Genomic DNA, 21110 nt, shown 5'->3' on the forward strand with positions numbered 1-21110 from the left:
GAACGTAGATTGACCGGTAAATTGAGAGCTCGCTTTCTGGCTAAGTTCCTCTTCACCACAACGGACCGGTTAAGCGCCTGCATCACTGCTGACGCCGCCCCAATCCGCCTGTCAATCTCCCGCTCCATCCTACCCTCATTCGTGAACAAGATCTCGAGATACTTAAACTCCTCCACCTGAGGAAGGACCTCTCCCCCCTGACCTGGAGTGGGCAATCCACCCTTTTCCGGCTGAGGACCATGGCCTCAGACTTGGAGGTGCTGATTCTCATCCCAGCCGCTTCACACTCGGCTGCGAACCGCCCCAGCGAGAGCTGGAGGTCACTGTTCGATGGAGCTAGGAGGACCACGTCATCCGCAAAAAGCAGGGACGAGTTAAGAACAGAACCGGTGACAAAGGGCAGCCCTGGCGGAGTCCAACCCTCACCGGGACCAGGTCCGACTTACTGCCAGCCACGCAAACCAGACTCATGCTCCTTCGGTACAGGGACTGGATGGCCCTTAGCAGGGGGCCACCAACCCCATACTCCCGGAGCACCCCCCACAGGGTGCCCCTGGGGACACGGTCGTAAGCCTTCTCCAAATCCACAAAACACATGTGGACTGGTTGGGCAAACTCCCATGCCCCCTCCAGCACCCTGGCGAGGGTAAAGAGCTGGTCCACGGTTCCACGTCCGGGACGAAAACCACATTGCTCCTCCTCAATCTGAGGTTCAACTATCGACCGGACCCTCTTCTCCAGCACCCTGGAGTAGACCTTACCAGGTAGGCTGAGGAGTGTGATCCCCCTGTAGTTGGAAAACACCCTCTGGTCCCCTGTCTTGAAAATGGGGACCACCACCCCGGTCTGCCACTCCAGAGGCACTGCCCCCGATGTCCACGCAATGTTGCAGAGGCGTGTCAGCCAGGACAGCCCTACAACATCCAGAGCCTTGAGATATCCAGGACGAATCTCATCCACCCCCGGGGCTCCGCCGCGTCGGAGTTGTTTCACTACCTCAGCAACTTCTGCCCCAGAAATTGGACGACCCGCCCCCGAGAACCCCGTCTCTGCTTCCTCACTGGAATATGTGTTGGTGGGATTGAGGAGCTCCTCAAAGTATTCCTTCCGCCGCCCGACAATGTCCCCAGTTGACGTCAGCAGCTCCCCGCCCCCACTGTAAACAGTGTGAGCAAGTTGCCGCCTTCCCCCCCTGAGGCGCCGGACGGTTTGCCAGAACCTCTTTGGAGCCGATCGATAATCTTCCTCCATGGCCTCACCGAACTCCTCCCATGCCCGAGTTTTTGCCTCAACGACTGCCGCCGCTGCGCTCCGCTTGGCCCGCCGGTACCCGTCAGCTGCTTCCGGAGATCCACAGACCAACCATGCCCTGTAGACCTCCTTCTTCAGCCTGACGGCTCCCCTCACCTCTGGTGTCCACCAGCGGGTTTGGGGATTACCGCCGCAACTGGCCCCAGCGGCCTTGCGGCCACAGCTCGCAACTGCCGCTTCGACAATGGCAGAGCGGAACAAGGCCCATTCGGACTCAATGTCCCCCTCTGCCCTCGGGACGCGGTCGAAGCTCTCCCGGAGGTGGGAGTTGAAGATCATCTGGACAGGTTCTTCCGCCAGGCGTTCCCAGCAGACCCTCACTGTTCGTTTGGGCCTGCCAGGTCTGCGCGGCGTCTTCCCCCAACATCTGATCCAACTCACCACCAGGTGGTGATCAGTTGACAGCTCTGCTCCTCTCTTCACCCGAGTGTCCAGAACATATGGCCGCAGGTCAAATGATACGACTACAAAGTCGATCATTGACCTGCGACCTAGGCTGTCCTGGTGCCATGTGCACCGATGGACATCCTTATGTTTGAACATGGTGTTAGTTATGGCCAAACTGCGACCCGCACAGAAGTCCAATAACTGAACACCACTCGGGTTCAGATCGGGCAGGCCGTTCCTCCCAATCACGCCCCTCCAGGTCCCGCTGTCATTGCCCACATGAGCGTTGAAGTCCCCCAGCAGAACAATGGAGTCCCCGGTCGGGGCACTGTCCAGCACCCGTCCCAGGGACTCCAAAAAGGGTGGGTACTCTGAACTGTTGTTCGGTGCATAAGCACAGACAACAGTCAGGACCCGTTCCCTGACCTGAAGGCGCAGGGAAGCAACCCTTTTGTCTACCGGGGTAAACCCCAACGTACAGGCAGAGAGTCTGGGGGCTATCAGAAAGCCCACCCCGGCCCTCCGCCTCTCACCCGGAGCAACTCCAGCGAAGGAGAGAGTCCAACCCCTCTCAAGGACTAGGGTTCCAGAGCCGGAACTATGTGTCGAGGTGAGGCCGACTATATCTAGCCGGTAGCGCTCAACCTCTTCCACAAGCTCCGGCTCCTTCCCCGCCAGAGAGGTGACATTCCATGTCCCAAGACCCAACTTCTGTAACCGAGGATCGGACCGCCAAGGCCCCCGCCTTGGTCTGCTGCCCAATCCACATTGCACCGAACCCTTCTGGATCCCTCTGCGGGTGGTGGGCCTGCAGGGGGACAAGACCATGTAGCCGGTTCGGGCTGGGCCCGGCCGGACCCCATGGGCGAAGGCCAGACCACCAGGCGCTCGCCCACGGGCCCCAACCCCAGGCCTGGCTCCAGGGCGGGGCCCCGGTAACCCTCCGGGCCGGGTACACGTGTCCTTGTTTGTATCCATCATGAAGGGTCTTTTGAACCGTTCTTCGTCTGACCCTTCGCCCAGAACCAATCTGCCATGGGAAACCCTACCAGGGGCAAAATGCCCCCGACAGCATAGCTCCCAGGGTCATTAGGGCACTCAAACTCCTCCACCACGATAAGGTGACGGTTCTCGGACAGGTAGTGTAAACTTATATTCAGGGACTGCTCCAAGCTTTCATGACTTATCTGGACTGATCACCCCGCAGAGGTTTGCTATCAGACAGAGCTCTATGTATCCCGGTTACCAGATATTCTCTTACACTGTCACAGTGTATAACTCTATGTATATTTACAGTACAGGCCAAAAGTTTGGACACACCTTCTCATTCAATGCGTTTTCTTTATTTTCATGACTATTTACATTGTAGATTCTCACTGAAGGCATCAAAACTATGAATGAACACATGTGGAGTTATGTACTTAACAAAAAAAGGTGAAATAACTGAAAACATGTTTTATATTCTAGTTTCTTCAAAATAGCCACCCTTTGCTCTGATTACTGCTTTGCACACTCTTGGCATTCTCTCCATGAGCTTCAAGAGGTAGTCACCTGAAATGGTTTCCACTTTACAGGTGTGCCTTATCAGGGTTAATTAGTGGAATTTCTTGCTTTATCAATGGGGTTGGGACCATCAGTTGTGTTGTGCAGAAGTCAGGTTAATACACAGCTGACAGCCCTATTGGACAACTGTTAAAATTCATATTATGGCAAGAACCAATCAGCTAACCAAAGAAAAACGAGTGGCCATCATTACTTTAAGAAATGAAGGTCAGTCAGTCTGGAAAATTGCAAAAACTTTAAATGTGTCCCCAAGTGGAGTCGCAGAAACCATCAAGCGCTACAACGAAACTGGCACACATGAGGACCGACCCAGGAAAGGAAGACCAAGAGTCACCTCTGCTTCTGAGGATAAGTTCATCCGAGTCACCAGCCTCAGAAATGGCAAGTTAACAGCAGCTCAGATCAGAGACCAGATGAATGCCACACAGAGTTCTAGCAGCAGACCCATCTCTAGAACAACTGTTAAGAGGAGACTGCGCGAATCAGGCCTTCATGGTCAAATAGCTGCTAGGAAACCACTGCTAAGGAGAGGCAACAAGCAGAAGAGATTTGTTTGGGCCAAGAAACACAAGGAATGGACATTAGACTAGTGGAAATCTGTGCTTTGGTCTGATGAGTCCAAATTTGAGATCTTTGGTTCCAACCGCCGTGTCTTTGTGAGACGCAGAAAAGGTGAACGGATGGATTCCACATGCCTGGTTCCCACTGTGAAGCATGGAGGAGGAGGTGTGATGGTGTGGGGGTGTTTTGCTGGTGACACTGTTGGGGATTTATTCAAAATTGAAGGCACACTGAACCAGCATGGCTACCACAGCATCCTGCAGCGACATGCCATCCCATCCGGTTTGCGTTTAGTTGGACGATCATTTATTTTTCAACAGGACAATGACCCCAAACACACCTCCAGGCTGTGTAAGGGCTATTTGACCAAGAAGGAGAGTGATGGAGTGCTGCGGCAGATGACCTGGCCTCCACAGTCACCGGACCTGAACCCAATCGAGATGGTTTGGGGTGAGCTGGACCGCAGAGTGAAGGCAAAGGGGCCAACAAGTGCTAAACACCTCTGGGAACTCCTTCAAGACTGTTGGAAAACCATTTCAGGTGACTACCTCTTGAAGCTCATGGAGAGAATGCCAAGAGTGTGCAAAGCAGTAATCAGAGCAAAGGGTGGCTATTTTGAAGAAACTAGAATATAAAACATGTTTTCAGTTATTTCACCTTTTTTTGTTAAGTACATAACTTCACATGTGTTCATTCATAGTTTTGATGCCTTCAGTGAGAATCTACAATGTAAATAGTCATGAAAATAAAGAAAACGCATTGAATGAGAAGGTGTGTCCAAACTTTTGGCCTGTACTGTATATCAGAGGTTCTCAACCTTTTCATGTTAAGGACCACTAAACTTATACATATTAGGTCACAAACCCTCATTTGACTAGACTTTGCTTCAGGGACCTGTATCTGAAAAGGCTTTGGTTGTTGAATAAATAGATGTCAACAATTAACCATTAATTGGTTAACCACAGCAAATATTTTTGACCACTCAGACAGGTCAGTCTATAGGTTAATTTTGCTGCTTTTCAGTTCCCCATTCACTTCTCATTCGGCCATTACCACGAGTAACACCATCCTGACCCAACACTGTTGCTGTGGAAACATTATGTCCACCCTCTGGTCTTCCCGCAGCTCCACCCAGTGAGTAAGCAATTCAGTTTTGAGCTGTAAAACCCACCTCAGCATTGGTGACTATGTTACCACCTTTAGCAGCGTAAGCACGGGTGGTGTTGCTGACAGTAAAGCTAGCTTGCTAGCTAACATTAGCTGTCTCACAACCTAGGTGGTGGCAGTGCAGAACTGCCAATAAACCAGTGGAAACTGGAGGGTGGGCAGTGGGCATGTTTCACATGTTAACATGGCTGGCTGGCTATTGATCAGCAAAGCCAACAGAAAATAAAATAAAAGGCAAAACTAGGGCTGTCAAGTGTTCGGTAAAATTAATTAATTACATGCTCTGTGATTAATCTAAATTACTGTGAAAGTATTTTAAAAAATTCTATTTGAATGAATTTTGGCTGATGTGTCATAGTAAAGCTGCTGGATTTTGGACACAATTGTCCCCCTGTCCTCTTCCACTCCATTTTGCAAGGGAGTCAGTTAGTTGGTCATAGGTAGACTTGGTTTGCGTCTGAACAACTGATTGAGTATGATGAGTATGATGAGGCTGGCTGCTAGCGCTAGCATCAGAGGCTGTGCTAGCTCAGACCTCAGAGTTTGCTGCTAAATGCTTTGTGTTGAGGTGATATTTTAGGAGAGCGGTAATTCTATCGATGGTTCCATCTAAGCATTTTTTAAATGTAAATGTTCCATTCATGGGGCAAAGCGGCATCATCTCGTCTGCCTCCATCATGTGACGAAACCACTATGGCCTTCAATGATGCACCAGGTCAAAGGACACCTTGGAACACGATTAATCAGTGTTAATTTTTGTATTTTTTTTTATTATTATTATCTGCCTTCTTCCACTTGAGATATAATTTCCTAATCCTTGGGATGGATTTGTTCAAGACAAAAGATGAAATACATTTTTTCAGTTCTTTGAAAAAAAAAGACTGTGATGAGAATAGGTATTGTTTGAAAGAGAAACAAAAAACTGTGGCAAGATGTTCATCTTGACAGAATTTATTCTACCAGCTAAAGAAATAGGGAGTGATGACCATCGATTAAGATCATGTTTGGCCCTCTCTAGTGCTGATATCAGAATGTGTTTGAATATATCTTTAAATTTGCCTGTTACTAAGATCCCCAGGTAGGTAAAGGTGTCATGAGCTAGTTTAAATGGAAATTCGTCGAAGTTCATGCAGTGTGCCTGAGCATTAACTGGGAATACAGTGCTCTTGGACAGGTTGATTTTGTAACCTGAAATTTTGCCAAAACAAGTAATTATGTCTGGGGCTCTAGGGATTGAAATGTCAGCTTGGGAAAGAAACAAAATGAAATCATCAGCATACAAGGATAATTTGTGGGTCTGCCCCCGCTGACCCCGTTCGACTTAATAGCTCAATAGCTATATCGAAAAGAAGTGGAGACAGGGGGACACATTTTTATTTGTTCTAATACAGGCCCTTGAAAAGGCATAGCGGATCTCAATCCAGGAGCAAAATGCCAGGCCAAAGCCAAATTTAGTTAAAGCTGTGAACAGATAATTATACTCTATTTGATTACCACTTCTCATTTGTGTGATTGCTTGTTCCATTTCTTTATATATGTCGATCAAGATTTTCTTTTTCTTGTTCACAGATAACCGGAATTCCAATTTGTCAAGGAAATTGTTTCTTTCAGTTTTTTCTTTGAACTCCAATGTGTAGAACTCTTCATAGAATTTCTTAAATTCATTATTAATATCTACCTGATCTGTGGTTATACTTTGAATTGTTTGTATCTCAGCTATATAAGCAGCTTCTGCAGATTGTTTTAGATGATGACAAAGTAGTTTATGAGCTCTCTCGCCATATTAATATTCCCTTTGCCTTGATTTAAAAAAAACATTCCTCTTCTGTTTCTGTACTTTAAGTGTCCAATTCTGTTTGCAGAGCTACACGTTTCCTGTAGGGGTCAGTCGAGGGGGTCAGTGAATGTTCCTGATAGATAGCATTTATTTGAGTGATTTACAACCCTTTCTGTTGAGATTTTATTTCTGTTGGCATTGTAGGAAATTACCAGGCCTCCGTGAGTGTCTGGCAAAAAAAACCCAAACATAAATACACAACAAATATTCACACAAAACAGTGAGGTTGTCCTCTAATCTATAGGGGCTGCTAGTGCCTCCAGTCATGGTCTCTAACATTTAAATTATAAAAAAAGAAAAGAAGAAAATTATATAATAATTGTAATAAGAATCGAAAAATGTGCCCAGCATCTTTATCTTATAAACAGAAAGAGACCACTAAAACCATGGAGAGGAGTGTGGACATAAGCCTACCTTAATGTTGTTACAGATGATTTAATCTTTTAATGTTAAAATGAAATGAATAATGTTGAATGAATGTTGAATGAAACTTGTAAGCGACAATCCCGCTGACAAATAAAGTATTTAAAGTCTGTTATAATGCACATATTGTCTGCCTTCTTCTGTGTAAGTGACTGTCTTTAGTGTCCCAAAAACTGGGTCAGTTCAGGAATCATATTTTTATTATGTTTGTGGCGTCCAGTTCTCCACAAATGTCTTTGCTTGCTTAAAGTCCTTGAAAGTCTGTATTAGTCCATCTTTCTTAATAATCCTCAACTCCGCCGGGTATAACAAGCCATATCGTATTTAGTCCCAGTGCCTCAGCATCTCTTGTACTTTGTTGAACGCAGCCCGCTGCCGGGCAACCCTCTGGGTGAATCTCACGTTCTTCAAAGTAATTGCATTTCACTACAAATGCTCTGGCTGGCTGGTCGTCTCCTGGCCTCTCCCTCAGAGTACGGTGCACCCGGTCCAGCACAGGTGTTTTCTCCAGTCCCAGCAACTCTTTCAGTAGCTGCGCCATATACTCTGTGATATTTTTCCCTTCCTCCCATCTCTCCTTAACACCAAGTATGCGCAGTTTCTCAAAATCCTCGTACTTCTCTTCCAAATTAGTAGCAGCCTGTTTCAGCTACCTCTTGCTGCAGGGTGGTGATGACATCGGCATTGCTGCTCTCTGCCTCTTCCAAGGAGGCCACATGAGCCTCCAAAGCCGCAACTCTGCTACCTACTTGTTCCATTGCGTTTTTCTTCCCTCAGCTGTTATCCTTGTTTTCTGATTTCGTTGGCTTGGGCTTTCTCATCAATTTTCAGAAGTAGCGCTGTTTTCAATCTTCTTATCTCGTGGAGAATTGCCCCTTCGCTGCTCTCTACTAGCTCATTTTCGGTGGCTGCTATGCTAGCATCCTGTGTTTTTTTCCATGTATCAGGCATGTTAGATGTGTGGTTCCTAAAATTATTTCAGATAGTCTTACTCAAATGGGAAATATAAATAAGTGACTGAAGAGCGGTTACAATTAGGAATTAAAGCTGCAAGCAGCTGTGACCGGGCCCTCGCTCTCCCGCGTCTACGCGGGGGGCCAGCAGCACGCATCACTGAAGCAGTTATGTGAAAACTCAGAGTAAGTTAACCCTGACGTGGTGTGACGTTTCATCTTCTACTCCAAAAAAACCCCTGTGGGAAGGGTATGTTGAAAATTTCAAGGGGGTGCTATAGAGGCATTTTGTCACCCCCCATGGGCGACGCCCCTATCAGATGTATGAGCTCGCCATTTTTGACCTGTGTATCAATTTCATGTGAATATGATGTCGCTGAAGCCATCAAAAAGCCAAACATATTTGGTGGCGAGGGCAACGTCATAGTAGCCACACCCCTTGACATAGAGAAAAGCTTTTAATAACTTTTGATCAGCATGGTCTCAGGGGCTGAGGCTGGTGAGCAACCAGGGGCTGCGGGGAGACCCAGAGCAGGCATGAATTGGTGGTGTAAATGTGGGGCTTACTGGCCACTTTATTAGGTACACTTGTGCAATCTAATACAAGTCAATACAACAGCTCTGCCACACATTGTACGTTTACAAAGCTTTTACTTTTTCAGCTTTTGTCAGAAAGGTGATTATTCTTCTTTATTATTGAGTTCCTAATATTTTGTCCTCCTCAATTAGACAAAATTAGGAGGCCACCTCAGTACACCACCACCATTCACTTTGACCTCAATAATAAACAAAGTAGAGTCACCACTTTCTAGACGATGTCAACAATAACCGAAAATGTATAAGCTGCAGGGAAAAAATCATGGTATAGTCGTTTTACTGGATTGCATTAGATTACACAGGTGTACAAAAAGTGGCCAGTGACTGTATGTTACATACATACAGATTTCCTCAAATAGTAGCCGGGGCTACTATTAACAAAATAATAGTTTGGGACCAGGCTACAAATAGGGGCAGGCTACTGTTTGAAGGAGGCTTTCAGTTAAAAAAAAAAAAAAAAAATGACAGCCAAATTTGAAAATACAAATACTGTATTTTTTTTTTAATTTAAACAGCAGAAATATTTATGTAAACCTGTCTTTACAGTAAAAATGAATATTTTCTATATAGTATTACAAAGAAAGTACTGTATTATTTATAGTAACAACGTTTACATTAACAGTAAAAATAGTTTTTGGTGTTTTTGTAAATCACCAATATTTACTATTGACTACACCACAGTGTACTAGTTGTCCTGCCTTGAAACAGCGAATCATCTCATCCTCTGTCCCATCTACAGCCACCGTGATGCCACACACCTTACAAGACAACATGCCACAAATTAATTTTAAAACTAGGCTACATTTGTAATAATGACTTTTTATCTCACAATTTTGATAGGTATAGCAATTTCTTTTTTTCCATTACTGGCAAAAATGGGCTTCCATAGATAAAGATGGTTACACACCCTAAGCAGGTGTCATATGCCAGCTGTTTCCACTTGCCACACAATAAATAGAACATAAGTCTTTAAGCTGGTTAATATTTTCTCCATCAGCTATCATTCTAAACAAGACTGTTGCCATACATATAACATGAATCTACCGACACATTATTTACATATTTAACAATGTCAAACACAACACAGAAGACCCAAAGCAACCACATTGACTACATCGCCCAGAAAGCCCAGCGCTCTGGGAGCATGCGCGAAGCAGTCTCGAGACGGCAGCGCTGACATGTGAAGACACGGCCTGTGTTTACATACTGCACTAGCCTTGGACTAATACGTTCATTGCATGAATGTCTTGAAAACGAACCCCGTTTTTCGTTTGGGGGTTCCTGGTCTCGACCGATTCACGTCTCCATAAACGTTCAAATCAAACATGTAATGTACTAACCGCATAGTCACAGACCTCCCAACCACTAAAGTGGCGCTGTGGCGCAGTAGAAAGCCGGTGCACTCATTCATTGCAGGACGTAGAAGGGGTGAAGAAAATTTCAAGACATCCCGAGATAAAATGCATGTTTATTGAACAATAACTGATATACAAACACACGGCAACCCCTGTACACCTGCACGTGCAGGAAACACAACACAATGCTCTATAACAGACCACGGAGTCAAACATTAGTCCACATTAGCTCAGCGAGTGTTCAACCACCGGCATGTCTCCGCTAATATCGACCACCGAGAATGCTCCCGGGAGTTAGCCGAGTGCTAACCAAGTGAGATGCGCTATACACACATTAGAGGCTGAATGCTTATAACGCTAATAAACCACAAATTATAAGTTACCTAAAGCACGTTGGGATAGCGTGGTGAACGTCAACACACAACCATTTATTAATAATTCAGCCGTAACAACTGTGTGGCACAAACTAAGTGCTTTGGTTATAAATAATGTCGGGCTTGGTTCAGGTTCGAACAGAAATATGCGGCCGTGCCGCACTCTGACACACACAAACACACGGAAAAACATTATCAGTTTATAAAAAAAAACCCGGACGCACCGGACGGGACGTGAAAAGTGGACATGTCCGGGGAAAAGAGGACGTTTGGCCAGCCTAACGCCGTTAACGTTACCTAACACAAAGAGAAATGTTAACGGCTCGTTTCTCCTCTGACACGCCACATACCTGTGTTCCGCCACGGCTCGGTTGTCCAGGTACTGGGCAGTCATGACACCAACCAAAGAGGAAATTACTGGACCTGGAGGCGGTAAGCCGTTATCTTGCGTTTGTCAGCTGCTCTCATGTTCCCTCCTTTTGTGAAGGTCTTGTTGCCGTCCTCTGCATACCAGGCATCATATGCCCCGCGGCGTATTCCCCCAACATTTGTTCGGAATATTTCAAAACGTCTAGCTTTAAATGAACACTGAAGTTGCGTCTTGTCGCCATCTTATCTGTTTACAATCAGCTGAGAGTGCACAACTGCGCATGTGCGGTGTCTTGTTTTTATGACGGTAGCGTCAGGAGCAGCCAAAGACCACCTGGTGGCAAGATAGTTATCTACCAGTGTTCATAAACAAAAGAATATTGGTCATGGCCGAAATAAAGATAAAGATAGATAATTATGTACAGTTAATACGTTCAGGGTCTTCTGACTCTTTGAAAGTTGACATGGTGTCTGTAGCTCAAAGTATGAGGGACAAGAAGAGGTTGAAAGTTGATGAGTTTTGAAGAGGATTTGAAGATTTTCCAATTTACTTCCATTCACACTAATTAGACTGCCACCAGAGCACCACCTATTGCCCGATTTGCACCGAATTTGGAACACAATCAGAAAAAGTATTGTGGTAATCGGACTGTATTTGGTCAAGATATGAAAGACTGTCTGTTTTGAAAACAATGTGCAGGAATTTGTTGCTTTATATTTTGGGCATTTTTTGGACTATCAAAATTATTTTAATAACTTTTTGTCAGAAGGGTCCACAGATGCTTCATGCAAAGTTTGGTGCAAATCAGTCAAATCGCCTAGGAGGAGTTCGAAAAAGTACATTTTTCATTTGTCGCGATTTAGCGAATGGAAGGTTACCACGAAAGTGGGCATGGCTTACACCACACAATTCAGCTGAATTCAGAGAACATGTAAATAGAAGGTTTAACAATGTGCGACATATTATGTGGGAGTTATTAGCCAAAAACGCTTTTGCATTGAAAATAGCGCCACCTGCTGGTCATTTTTGGTGTGTGAGTTACAGGGGCCAGTCTATACCACCCCTATCAATTTTATTTCCATGAGTGTTATGGTGTTGGCACAGTGCCAAATATTAAATTAGACGGCCACCAGAGCGCCACCTAGTGGTGGATTGGTTAGTCCTTCGTCAGATATCCTCAGGAGTGCATTGACAATAATTATACCAAGTTTCGTGTTAATCCGCCCAACTGATGTTGAGATATAAAATACTTAAATTTAAAGAGTGCCACCTGGTGGTCATCGCCTGACATTTTGCACAGAGCCTCAGGGGCTCATGGGGAAGTAGTAAATTGAGTTTCATGTCATTCGGATACACCAATGTGGAGATATGCAACACTTCCTGTTTACAACAAAATCTGCAGGAAGTTGTTATTTAATAACTTCTTTGGAATATCAGAATTCTTTTAATAACTTTTTGTCAGGAGGGTCCACAGATGCTGTGTGCAAAGTTTCATGCGAATCGGTGAAATTGCCTGGGAGGAGTTCGAAAAAGTAGGTTTGCGACATTTTGCGAATTTGCGGAAAAAAACGGTAGGTGGAAAATGGCGTCGCCTATACCACAAGATTCAGCACAATTCACTGAATACGTGGATATAAGGTTTTTGAATGTGCGACAAAGTATATGGGAGTTATGAGCCAAAACGCACTTTCCTTAATAGTAGCGCCACCTAGTGGTGGAAATTCAGGACGACAATAGATTAGAAAATTTTTCGCCAGGTGTGACTTATATTCCAAGTTTGGTGGTTTTGGGGTATGTTCAGGCAGTGAAAAATGCAATCATATGGGCAGAAGAAAAAAAAATAAAAAAAAATAAATAAATAATTGGGAGAAAAACAAGAGGGACCTCGCAGGTCTCCTGCTCGGGCCCTTATAATAATAAACAGCGCGATTATAATACAGTCCTCACGGACGACTTCGTCGTCGCTCGGGCCCTGAAAAGAAAGTTCTAGCAGAGCTCTAGCCTCCCACACGCCTGCTTCAATGGGCTCACCACCTCTAATTAGATAACATTTTGAAATGCAGCACCATAGCTCAGAGGCAATGGAGCACTGGACTAAAAGGAAAGGCCTTTTGTATTTCACATCTTTCTTGTTTCTTTAACATTAACCGGTTAGTTATGGGTTAATGGGTATCGGCCTTTTGAAAGCAAACTTGAAACCTATGATCAGTATAATCTTATGAGTCTTATCACATTGGACTCGAATTGAATAGTGAACATAAACAATTTACCATTTTTCTGGGGACCCCCTGAAACTCCCACAAGGACCTATGTAGGTCCCTACACAACTAGTTGCGAACCACTAGTCTGTATCTTTTCATTTTTCTTTAATTTAAATAGTTTAATTAAAAGTGTGCTGTGGTTTACATGCTATGTCAGATAATATTCTTCCTTACCAGGAAAAACAATGCAAACAGATTATATGTTTTGTCTCAGCTTCAGTCCAGAAATATTGTTTGTCACTATCAGCTCTCCATCTATTTTATCAGTAAGACTGTGTAGCAACATATTGGCCTGTCTGTATAAGTATTTTTTTGTATATGAATGCCTACTCTTAACACATGCACTTTAAAGTAAAACAGACTGTGACTTGAAAATGTTGAACAGTGTTTTCTAGATTGTGACCATTTATTCCCTCTAAAAACATGGAAATGTGGTAAATGTGGAAATGTTGTTAGTAGATTGGCTAGCTTGGTTAGATTGGTTAGCTGGTGTGATTAGCTGCCACTACTCCTCGGTCTCTGCTGCATTGCTCTCTGTTTTTTTTAATTGATCTTCACTGACTCCTGAAATCAGTTTGTATTAATTTTTATCTCCAGATAGACTCCATGCCTACACTGACTTGCACGCTATTATAATCTGATCTGTTTATACTGACAAGCGAGCACATTTTCCAGTGTATGTGTGTTTGGTCTGGCTGTAGCCTACCTGTTGCATGCCAGGGCTCCCACTCCTCTGGTTCATCACTAGCAACAATGTGGATCAATAGGCAGTTTGTATGGTCTGTGCTCGCCTGGACTGCCCTGTCTTTTGTACTCACTCCTGAGTCACTCATAAGGAAGGGGAAATCAACTCACCAGTCTGTAAACTCTCCTCCTGCCAACATCTGCTAGCCAGGTCAAGGTTTTCATATGTAAGCGTCAGTTAACACAGAGGAAAGTTGGAAAAGTATGGGCACCAGCTAAACTTACATCCTGCTTGCCATTGTACGGGCTTTGGAAATGAATTTGGTGACCTCAGTGCTGCATCACTTTCCAGCAGGATATCAGGTATTATACTATCCTTTGATACACTGAAACCTTGGCAAAATCCTGGACAGTACCATCCAACCAGGAGGCTATTTCTCTATGCTGATCTGACAGAGCAGAGGACTCTGGTGAGAGAGGGAGAAGGAGAGGAAGTGAGTGCTTTACTGTGAATAAGGACTGCTGTGTCCGTGGGAATGTGAGCTGCTGTCCTGGTCCTGTTGTGGATCACTGCTGCCCGTGTTTGGGAAGAGCAACCATACAGTCATCTTGTTGAGGTCACGGTGTGTAGACAGTTAAGCAGTTTAATTATTCATCCACCAGGAACCGTGGATTACCGGAACCATCTGAAAACAATGACAACTAGAAAAGCACTCAGAGAGCGCAGACCTTTGCTTCAACCGATCACCACCAAAATTGTATTATCTGTTCCTTGTCCCATTACCAACCTTTCCTGAAAATTTCATCAAAATCTGTTCAGAACTTTTTGAGTTATTTTGCAGACAAACAAACAGACAAACAGATCAACGCCGGCGAAAACATAACCTCCCTAATTATGAAGCAGCAGCCAACAAGAAGAGTCAAAAAAGGACTAAATTACAGTGCACAAGTTACAGGAGCTGATGGGATCACATTTAACTGGAGTTGTACTTTGTATATTTCCATGTGACAAATAAATAGTTGATGGATGGACAGATGGACGGAGGGATGATTGATCGATTTATTGGAACAGGGAGGAGCGTGTGGAGAACAGGCTGCGCTCTGTCGGGGATGCTCTATGTGCTCTCCCTAGAACCCTTCCTCCAAAAAATAAGACAAAACATTGAAGGTCGGTTGTTACCTGGTTTTACAAAGAATATGGTTTTATCTGCCTACGTTAATGATGTTGTGGTCTTGATAAAAAATCAAAGAGACGTGAACACATTAGAGACCATCATGTAAAAGTTCTCTGTTGTGTCGGCTGCGAAGGTGAACAGGGCCTCGCAGTCGGGAAATGGTGCGAAGGCCTCCCAGTTCTCCCTCAAAACCTAATTTGGAAGAGAGATTGTCTCAAATACCTCGGCATTTATGTAGGCAACGGAAAAATTATCACGAAAAACTGGCAAAACATAATGGAAAAAATAGACTCTAAATTGCTAAATTGGAAGTGGCTCCATCCCCAAATGTCGTACAGAGGGAGAGTCTTGATTTTAAACAACTTAGTCACTTCCCTGCTGTGGCACCGACTGGCTTGCCTGGATCCACCATCAGGCCTGCTGGCACAAATTCAAGCTAAGATGGTGATTTTTTTCTGGGATCAGCTGAATTGGGTGCCACAGTCAGTGTTGTTTTTATCCAGAGAGGAGGGGGGACAGGGCCTCGTCCACCTGGCCAGCAGAACAGCCACCTTTAGATTACAGTTCATTAAGAGGTTTTTAACAGGACCACCTGACTTAGTGTGGAGGGACGTGGCCAGCTGTTTCAGACATGTTAACAGCCTGGGACTGGATGCTGCTCTGTTTTTAACTGATCTTAGATTTTTAAAGTTAAATGGGTTACCAAAATGTTATCAGGGTGTTTTTAAATCCTGTTTGCTTTTTAGCTGGGAAAGATCCCAAAAGTGTAACTCTATGCACTGGTTGTTAGAAGAACCGCTAATAAATGGAGCCAGACTGGATGCGTGTGGCAACAACATGCCTGGGCTGAGGGGGGGCGCTGTGCCGGGAAAACCTGATAACGCTGAAACAGCTGATGTTTTCAGCAGGGCCAGTGCTCACCGATACCCGGGCCACGGCGTCAGCGCTGGGCGTGCACTCCGTCTGGCTGGTGCAGAGGAGCCTGGAGCTGTGGAGGCAGAAGCTCTCAGCTAAAGAGAAGAACTTCCTTCTGCAGTACGACGAAGGTGGAGCTGAGCCCGACCCCATGGACGACTTCCCCGAGATCTACCTGACCCCTGACCTCACAGAGTTGAGTGGCCCCCTCCTGATAGACTGTCACAGGAAAAAGGTCAGCCTCAACAACGGAACGGAAAAAAGTTGACATGGACTGTGTGAAAATCATCCACAGGAAAAACCTCTGTAACGGAGAGCCCACTGTGTGGAAGTAGAGGCTGAAGAGACAGCGCCCACAGTGGACATGTCTTTACAAACCTCCAGTAAGGAAGTGGACTAGAGATCTCCAGTGGAGGATCCTGCATGGAGCCATCGCCACAAACAGTTTTATCTCCGCTTTTAATCAGAGGGCCGAATTCACAAAGAATGAACTGTGGCCGCTGATAGCACCTTGAATTGCACTTCACTTGCACCCGCAGTTTGCTCTGTCTTAACGTCCTATTCACAAAGGATATTGCGCTAATGATATACCAGCGCAAACACGCCCACAAAGTTTGGCAGCTGAGTGCAGTTTGCCCCTGATTTGCCCCTGATTGCAATTAGCCACATGGCAAAGTATAAATGATGGCTTTGCGCCAAGAACACCATGGCAGAACAATGGCAGACTTTGTTTGGCAAAGTACTGAATACTGTCTACCCTCATGTAGTGATGTCTGCTGGTGAGTCAGTCTAACAGTGTCGGATGGGTTGAGGCTGTGGATTTGACCAAGTTTGACCACTTTATCACTATTCCCTCTCACTTGTAGTTGTTTTTTCGTTATCTTTTGAATTTAATATGAATTATGGAACCGTTTTTGTTCACGTTTGTTTCCCCCGTTTCGTAAAATAAATTTTTGAAAGTTGCTTTTTAAGTGCGTGACAGAAGTGGGTTTTGAGAACGACCGCAGACTGTCACCTGTTCAACGCATCAATATCTTCGGATGCCATTAAAGTAATAGGGCCTAATGATTATAATAATAATGTCAAAATATTATTTACAGACTGATTTAACAGACGATCACTGCTGCCACGATCACTGGAAAGTCTGGGCGAGAGGCTTCCACAGAGGAGCGCCCACTTTGCACCAGCTTTCTAAAGACGTTATTTACTTCACTCAAACTGCGTGTGGCTATTAGCGCTGGTGTAAGTGAATTAGACGTTGTTTATCAATGAGGCTCATTTGCGCAGAAAGGGGCAATTTTTGCGGCAAATATATGCATATTACCTCATTTAAATATGTGCAAATAACACCGGAGCACCAAGACGCAATCTGCTTGGCAGTGCAGTTAGTGGAGCATTTCACCCTCTGCGCGTGCTTTGTGAATTAGACGGTATCTGTTTGCTCCATTTTTACCGGTTTAGCGGCCGCAAAAGCCACGCAATCCTTTTGTGAATTCGGCCCAGAGTGTTTTAAACAAGTGTCAGTTCTGTGGTTTACCAGAAAACATCTTCCATGTTTTTACTGAGTGCAGCAGACTCACTGTTTTTTTTTTTTTTTTTAAGTTTTTTAACGGGTGTTTTAACCTTTTTAACATTGCGTTCTCTGGCCCTGTTTTATCTGTGGAGTCAAGCAAAACAAATTAGAAAAGTCAAAATGTCAACTAGCTAACTATTTACTAGCAGAAGCAAAGCTAGCAGTCTACTTAACTAGGAGAAACAAGATACAGACCGACTCCATACAAGACCCTGTGGCTGTGTGGAAGGGAGCGTATCTATGTTTCCAGGGTTCTATGTTTCCCGAGTTCTGTGTTCCCTACTTAACCCTGCAAAAAAGGTTCTATGTTCCCTGCTTACACAAAAAAGGTTCTATGTTTCCCGGGTTCTATGTTGCCCGCTTTTGCTGTCCCGGAATTGTCCCAGACACATCATCTTTGTGTCCCAGTAGCAATTTTTATAGTCCCTGGGACGTCGGGACACTGTTAGTTTCGAGCCCTGAGAGCATATTAATAATTTATTAACCTTTACGACACTGTTCCCACTTTAGATCCGGTAGCTGCAAAGGATCATTATTAACTATTAATAACACCTTATTAATTTAATCTGATAGGGTCTTATAGTGTCTTATATACGACGGAGTATTAGGGCCATATTGAAGAAAAAAAAAATTGTGATGTGATGTTGGGTTGTAAAGAATAATGTTGGAGATGTGCACTCATGTTGAAATAAATCTACATTGTGAAGCAACTGAATTGGAAATAGTTTAGAAAAATACACTGAATTACAAGGCTTTAAAGAACAGTGCACTATTGTAGACTTAACATGTAAGGCTATAATAGGTCGTGATCTAAAGTGGGCCGGTCTGAGGCATGAAACTCCAGGGCTGAAAATGAGTCCCACTCCAGACCTGCCTCCAAATGTGTGTGTCGAGGCAACACACCTGAGACAAAGAGCAGCTGCCACAAGCAGGTTCATCCTCTAACCCATTCTATTTGTTGTTGGTTATTTCCTTAAAAACTACGACTTTATTCTCATAATATTATGACTTTTATCTCATTAAATTATGACTTTATTCTCATAATATTATGACTTTTATCTCATTAAATTGCGACTTTATTCTCATAATATTATGACTTTTTCTCAGTTACGACTTTATTCTTGAAATATTACGAGTTTTTTCTCAAAATATTATGACTTTATTCTCAAAATCTCCAATTTTTTTTATCTTCAGTGTGGCCCTAATACTGCATAACTGTTTTAATTATGCTATAATTAATACTTATATAGTCTTATTAATGGTAATAAACATCTTATTCTGTTTTATAAGTGCTCATTAACTGTTAATTGGTGCTTATTAAGCATTAATTAATGCTTATTACAGTACCTTAATATAAAGTGTTACCAAAAAGTCTTTTGAAGACAGCCATTTTGAATTTACTCTGCAACTTTTGTACAATTTTTGGCCTTTTCCCAGGGTCGTATTTTAACAAACTCCTCCTACAGATTTGATCTGGTTGACTTCAGATTTTGTCTGTTCTGTCTAAAGACCTTGGACATCAAAAGTTGCTTAAAGCTTGAGTATTTGTCAAACTGTGTGACTGTATTGAGGTGTCAGATGTAAATGTTTTGCCACCAAACAGGAAGTGGTTTGTGACTCCAGCATACGTGGTCCTGTCTGCCCCAAACTTCACATGTTTTATAAGGTTCCAGGCCTGAAGTCAACTACATGCACATTGGGTGTCATGGTGATTGCGCCACTTACTGGCAACAGGACTTAAGACTTGTCAGACAGTTATCTTTTGATTTATCTGAAATTTGCATGGTGGAGTTGCACCATTCACATCAACATGGCATATAATCAGTGTGTTCTCCAGCACCACATAGTGGACACAGAAAGTGGTACAGAATGTGAAAAAAGTAATTTCAATGCCCACACTCTATGAAGGATATGCCATCTCATTCCTGCGTGCAGGGTCTAACTTTCACAGAAAGGGACAGCCACATCAGCTGGTTTCCTGCCAGCACTCCCGAGTATTGTATTTACATAGAGAAAATTCTTCCTCCACCTCTGGATATAACAGTTAGATGGTGTTCAGGCTGCATTGGTGGGGGCATTATGTGACTGATATTGGTAATGAAATGAAATATGATGCAAGGGGGCTGGTACATCCATGACTTTGAAGTTGTATTAATGTCTAATTAAAGAGGAGTTTACAAGTTGTGTTGACAGTCTCACTGCTAGATAGTGTCGCATTGTGGTGTGGCAAATGATGAGCGTTGTTAAAATTGTTTTGCCAAAACACATCAGGACCTCTATTGTGTTAACACATTGGTTCACTCAGCTCAAAATATTGCTTTGAATGTGGTTCTAAAAGGTCAGAATATGAGTACCTGTGTAACGTTTACCTCCAGTGTGGTGTTTATAACATTGTTCTTCATGTCTGTCTGTCTGTCGGCCTTTTTGTGGTAGGAAAGAAGAAGGAGAAGATGTCAAAAGTTGGTGAGGAGGGTCGTGGGAAAAGAAACTCCATTCGCCTGCACGAAGCATACACTGTGGAAACAGTGGTGGTGGCAGACTCTGACATGGTGCAGTACCACGGTGCCGAGGCAGCACAGAGGTTCCTACTGACAGTCATGAACATGGTAAGAATCCTAGAAACATTATCATCTCAGCTCTCTGGAAATAACGTTGGTGCCTTAACTCCCCACATCTTTTCTAGCTCCTCTTTCAGCCCTTGGTATTTTTCAAGCTTCTTGTGTTTTCTTCCTGATGTTGCTGTCACTTGGAATCACTACAATCGTCACTGCCTTCTTCCGTTTGTCAATCAACATGATGCCCGGTTGGTTAGCCATCAATAGTTTGTCAGTCTGGATTTGGAAGTCCCACAAGATTTTAGCTCAGTCATTCTCAACCACCTTAGAGAGTGTCTTCCATTCTGACCTTGAGACTTCCAGCCCAGCTCAGTCCATAGGGACTTGGGTTGGGCACCGGAGGGTAGCCTGTTCGAGTCCCCGTCCGGACCAAAATGTGGAGCGTGGACTGGTGGCTGGAGAGGTGCCAGTTCACCTCCTGGGCACTGCCGAGGTGCCCTTGAGCAAGGCACCGAACCCCCCAACCGCTCGGGGCGCCTCACCAAGGGCAGCCCCCTCACTCTGACATCTCTCCACTTTGTGCATGTATAGGTCCTGTTTGTGCATGTGTGTGTCTTTTGGACCTGTGTGTAATTGACAAGCAAGAGTGAAAACACTGAATTTCCCCTCAGGGGGATTAATAAAGTAAATAAACTTAAACTTAAAAACTATAAACTTATAAACTTTATATGCTGAAATGTCTCAGGAATCTTTGCACAGCCTGCACCTGGGGTCCTGTCTGGTGAAGTAAACCCCTGCTTCAATATATCTTGTACTAAGTAGCTGTTCTTGTGCTGTGATGATTAGTGCTTCTGTGCTAACTCTAAGTCCAGCCTTTTCCAGAAACTGGTAGGATTTCTTGATGTTGGCCACTTCTTCAGTCTGTCAGTGGTACATTTTGTGCAGGGGCTTGTCTTTTCATGATGGTTCATCCTCCTCTTCTGCATTATCTGGTTTCCGCTGCTTGATGTATTCACTTAGCAGCTCATCTTTGGGGGGCAACTTCCTGA

General features: G+C 44.3%; 1 protein-coding gene across 2 annotated transcripts in view; it reads left to right on the forward strand.

Annotated features, from left to right (window-relative positions):
* The window catches only part of adamts17 (ADAM metallopeptidase with thrombospondin type 1 motif, 17), a 526549-nt gene that overhangs the window by 86338 nt on the left and 419101 nt on the right, over positions 1-21110 (forward strand). For both annotated transcript variants that reach the window (XM_033627478.2, XM_078162521.1), the window contains one exon: positions 19940-20112. In XM_033627478.2, coding sequence (XP_033483369.1) covers positions 19940-20112 — 173 coding nt within the window. The remainder of the gene's footprint in view (positions 1-19939; positions 20113-21110) is intronic.

The sequence above is a fragment of the Epinephelus lanceolatus genome, chromosome 2 (assembly GCF_041903045.1).
Source record: "Epinephelus lanceolatus isolate andai-2023 chromosome 2, ASM4190304v1, whole genome shotgun sequence".
Taxonomy (NCBI): Eukaryota; Metazoa; Chordata; class Actinopteri; order Perciformes; family Serranidae; genus Epinephelus; species Epinephelus lanceolatus.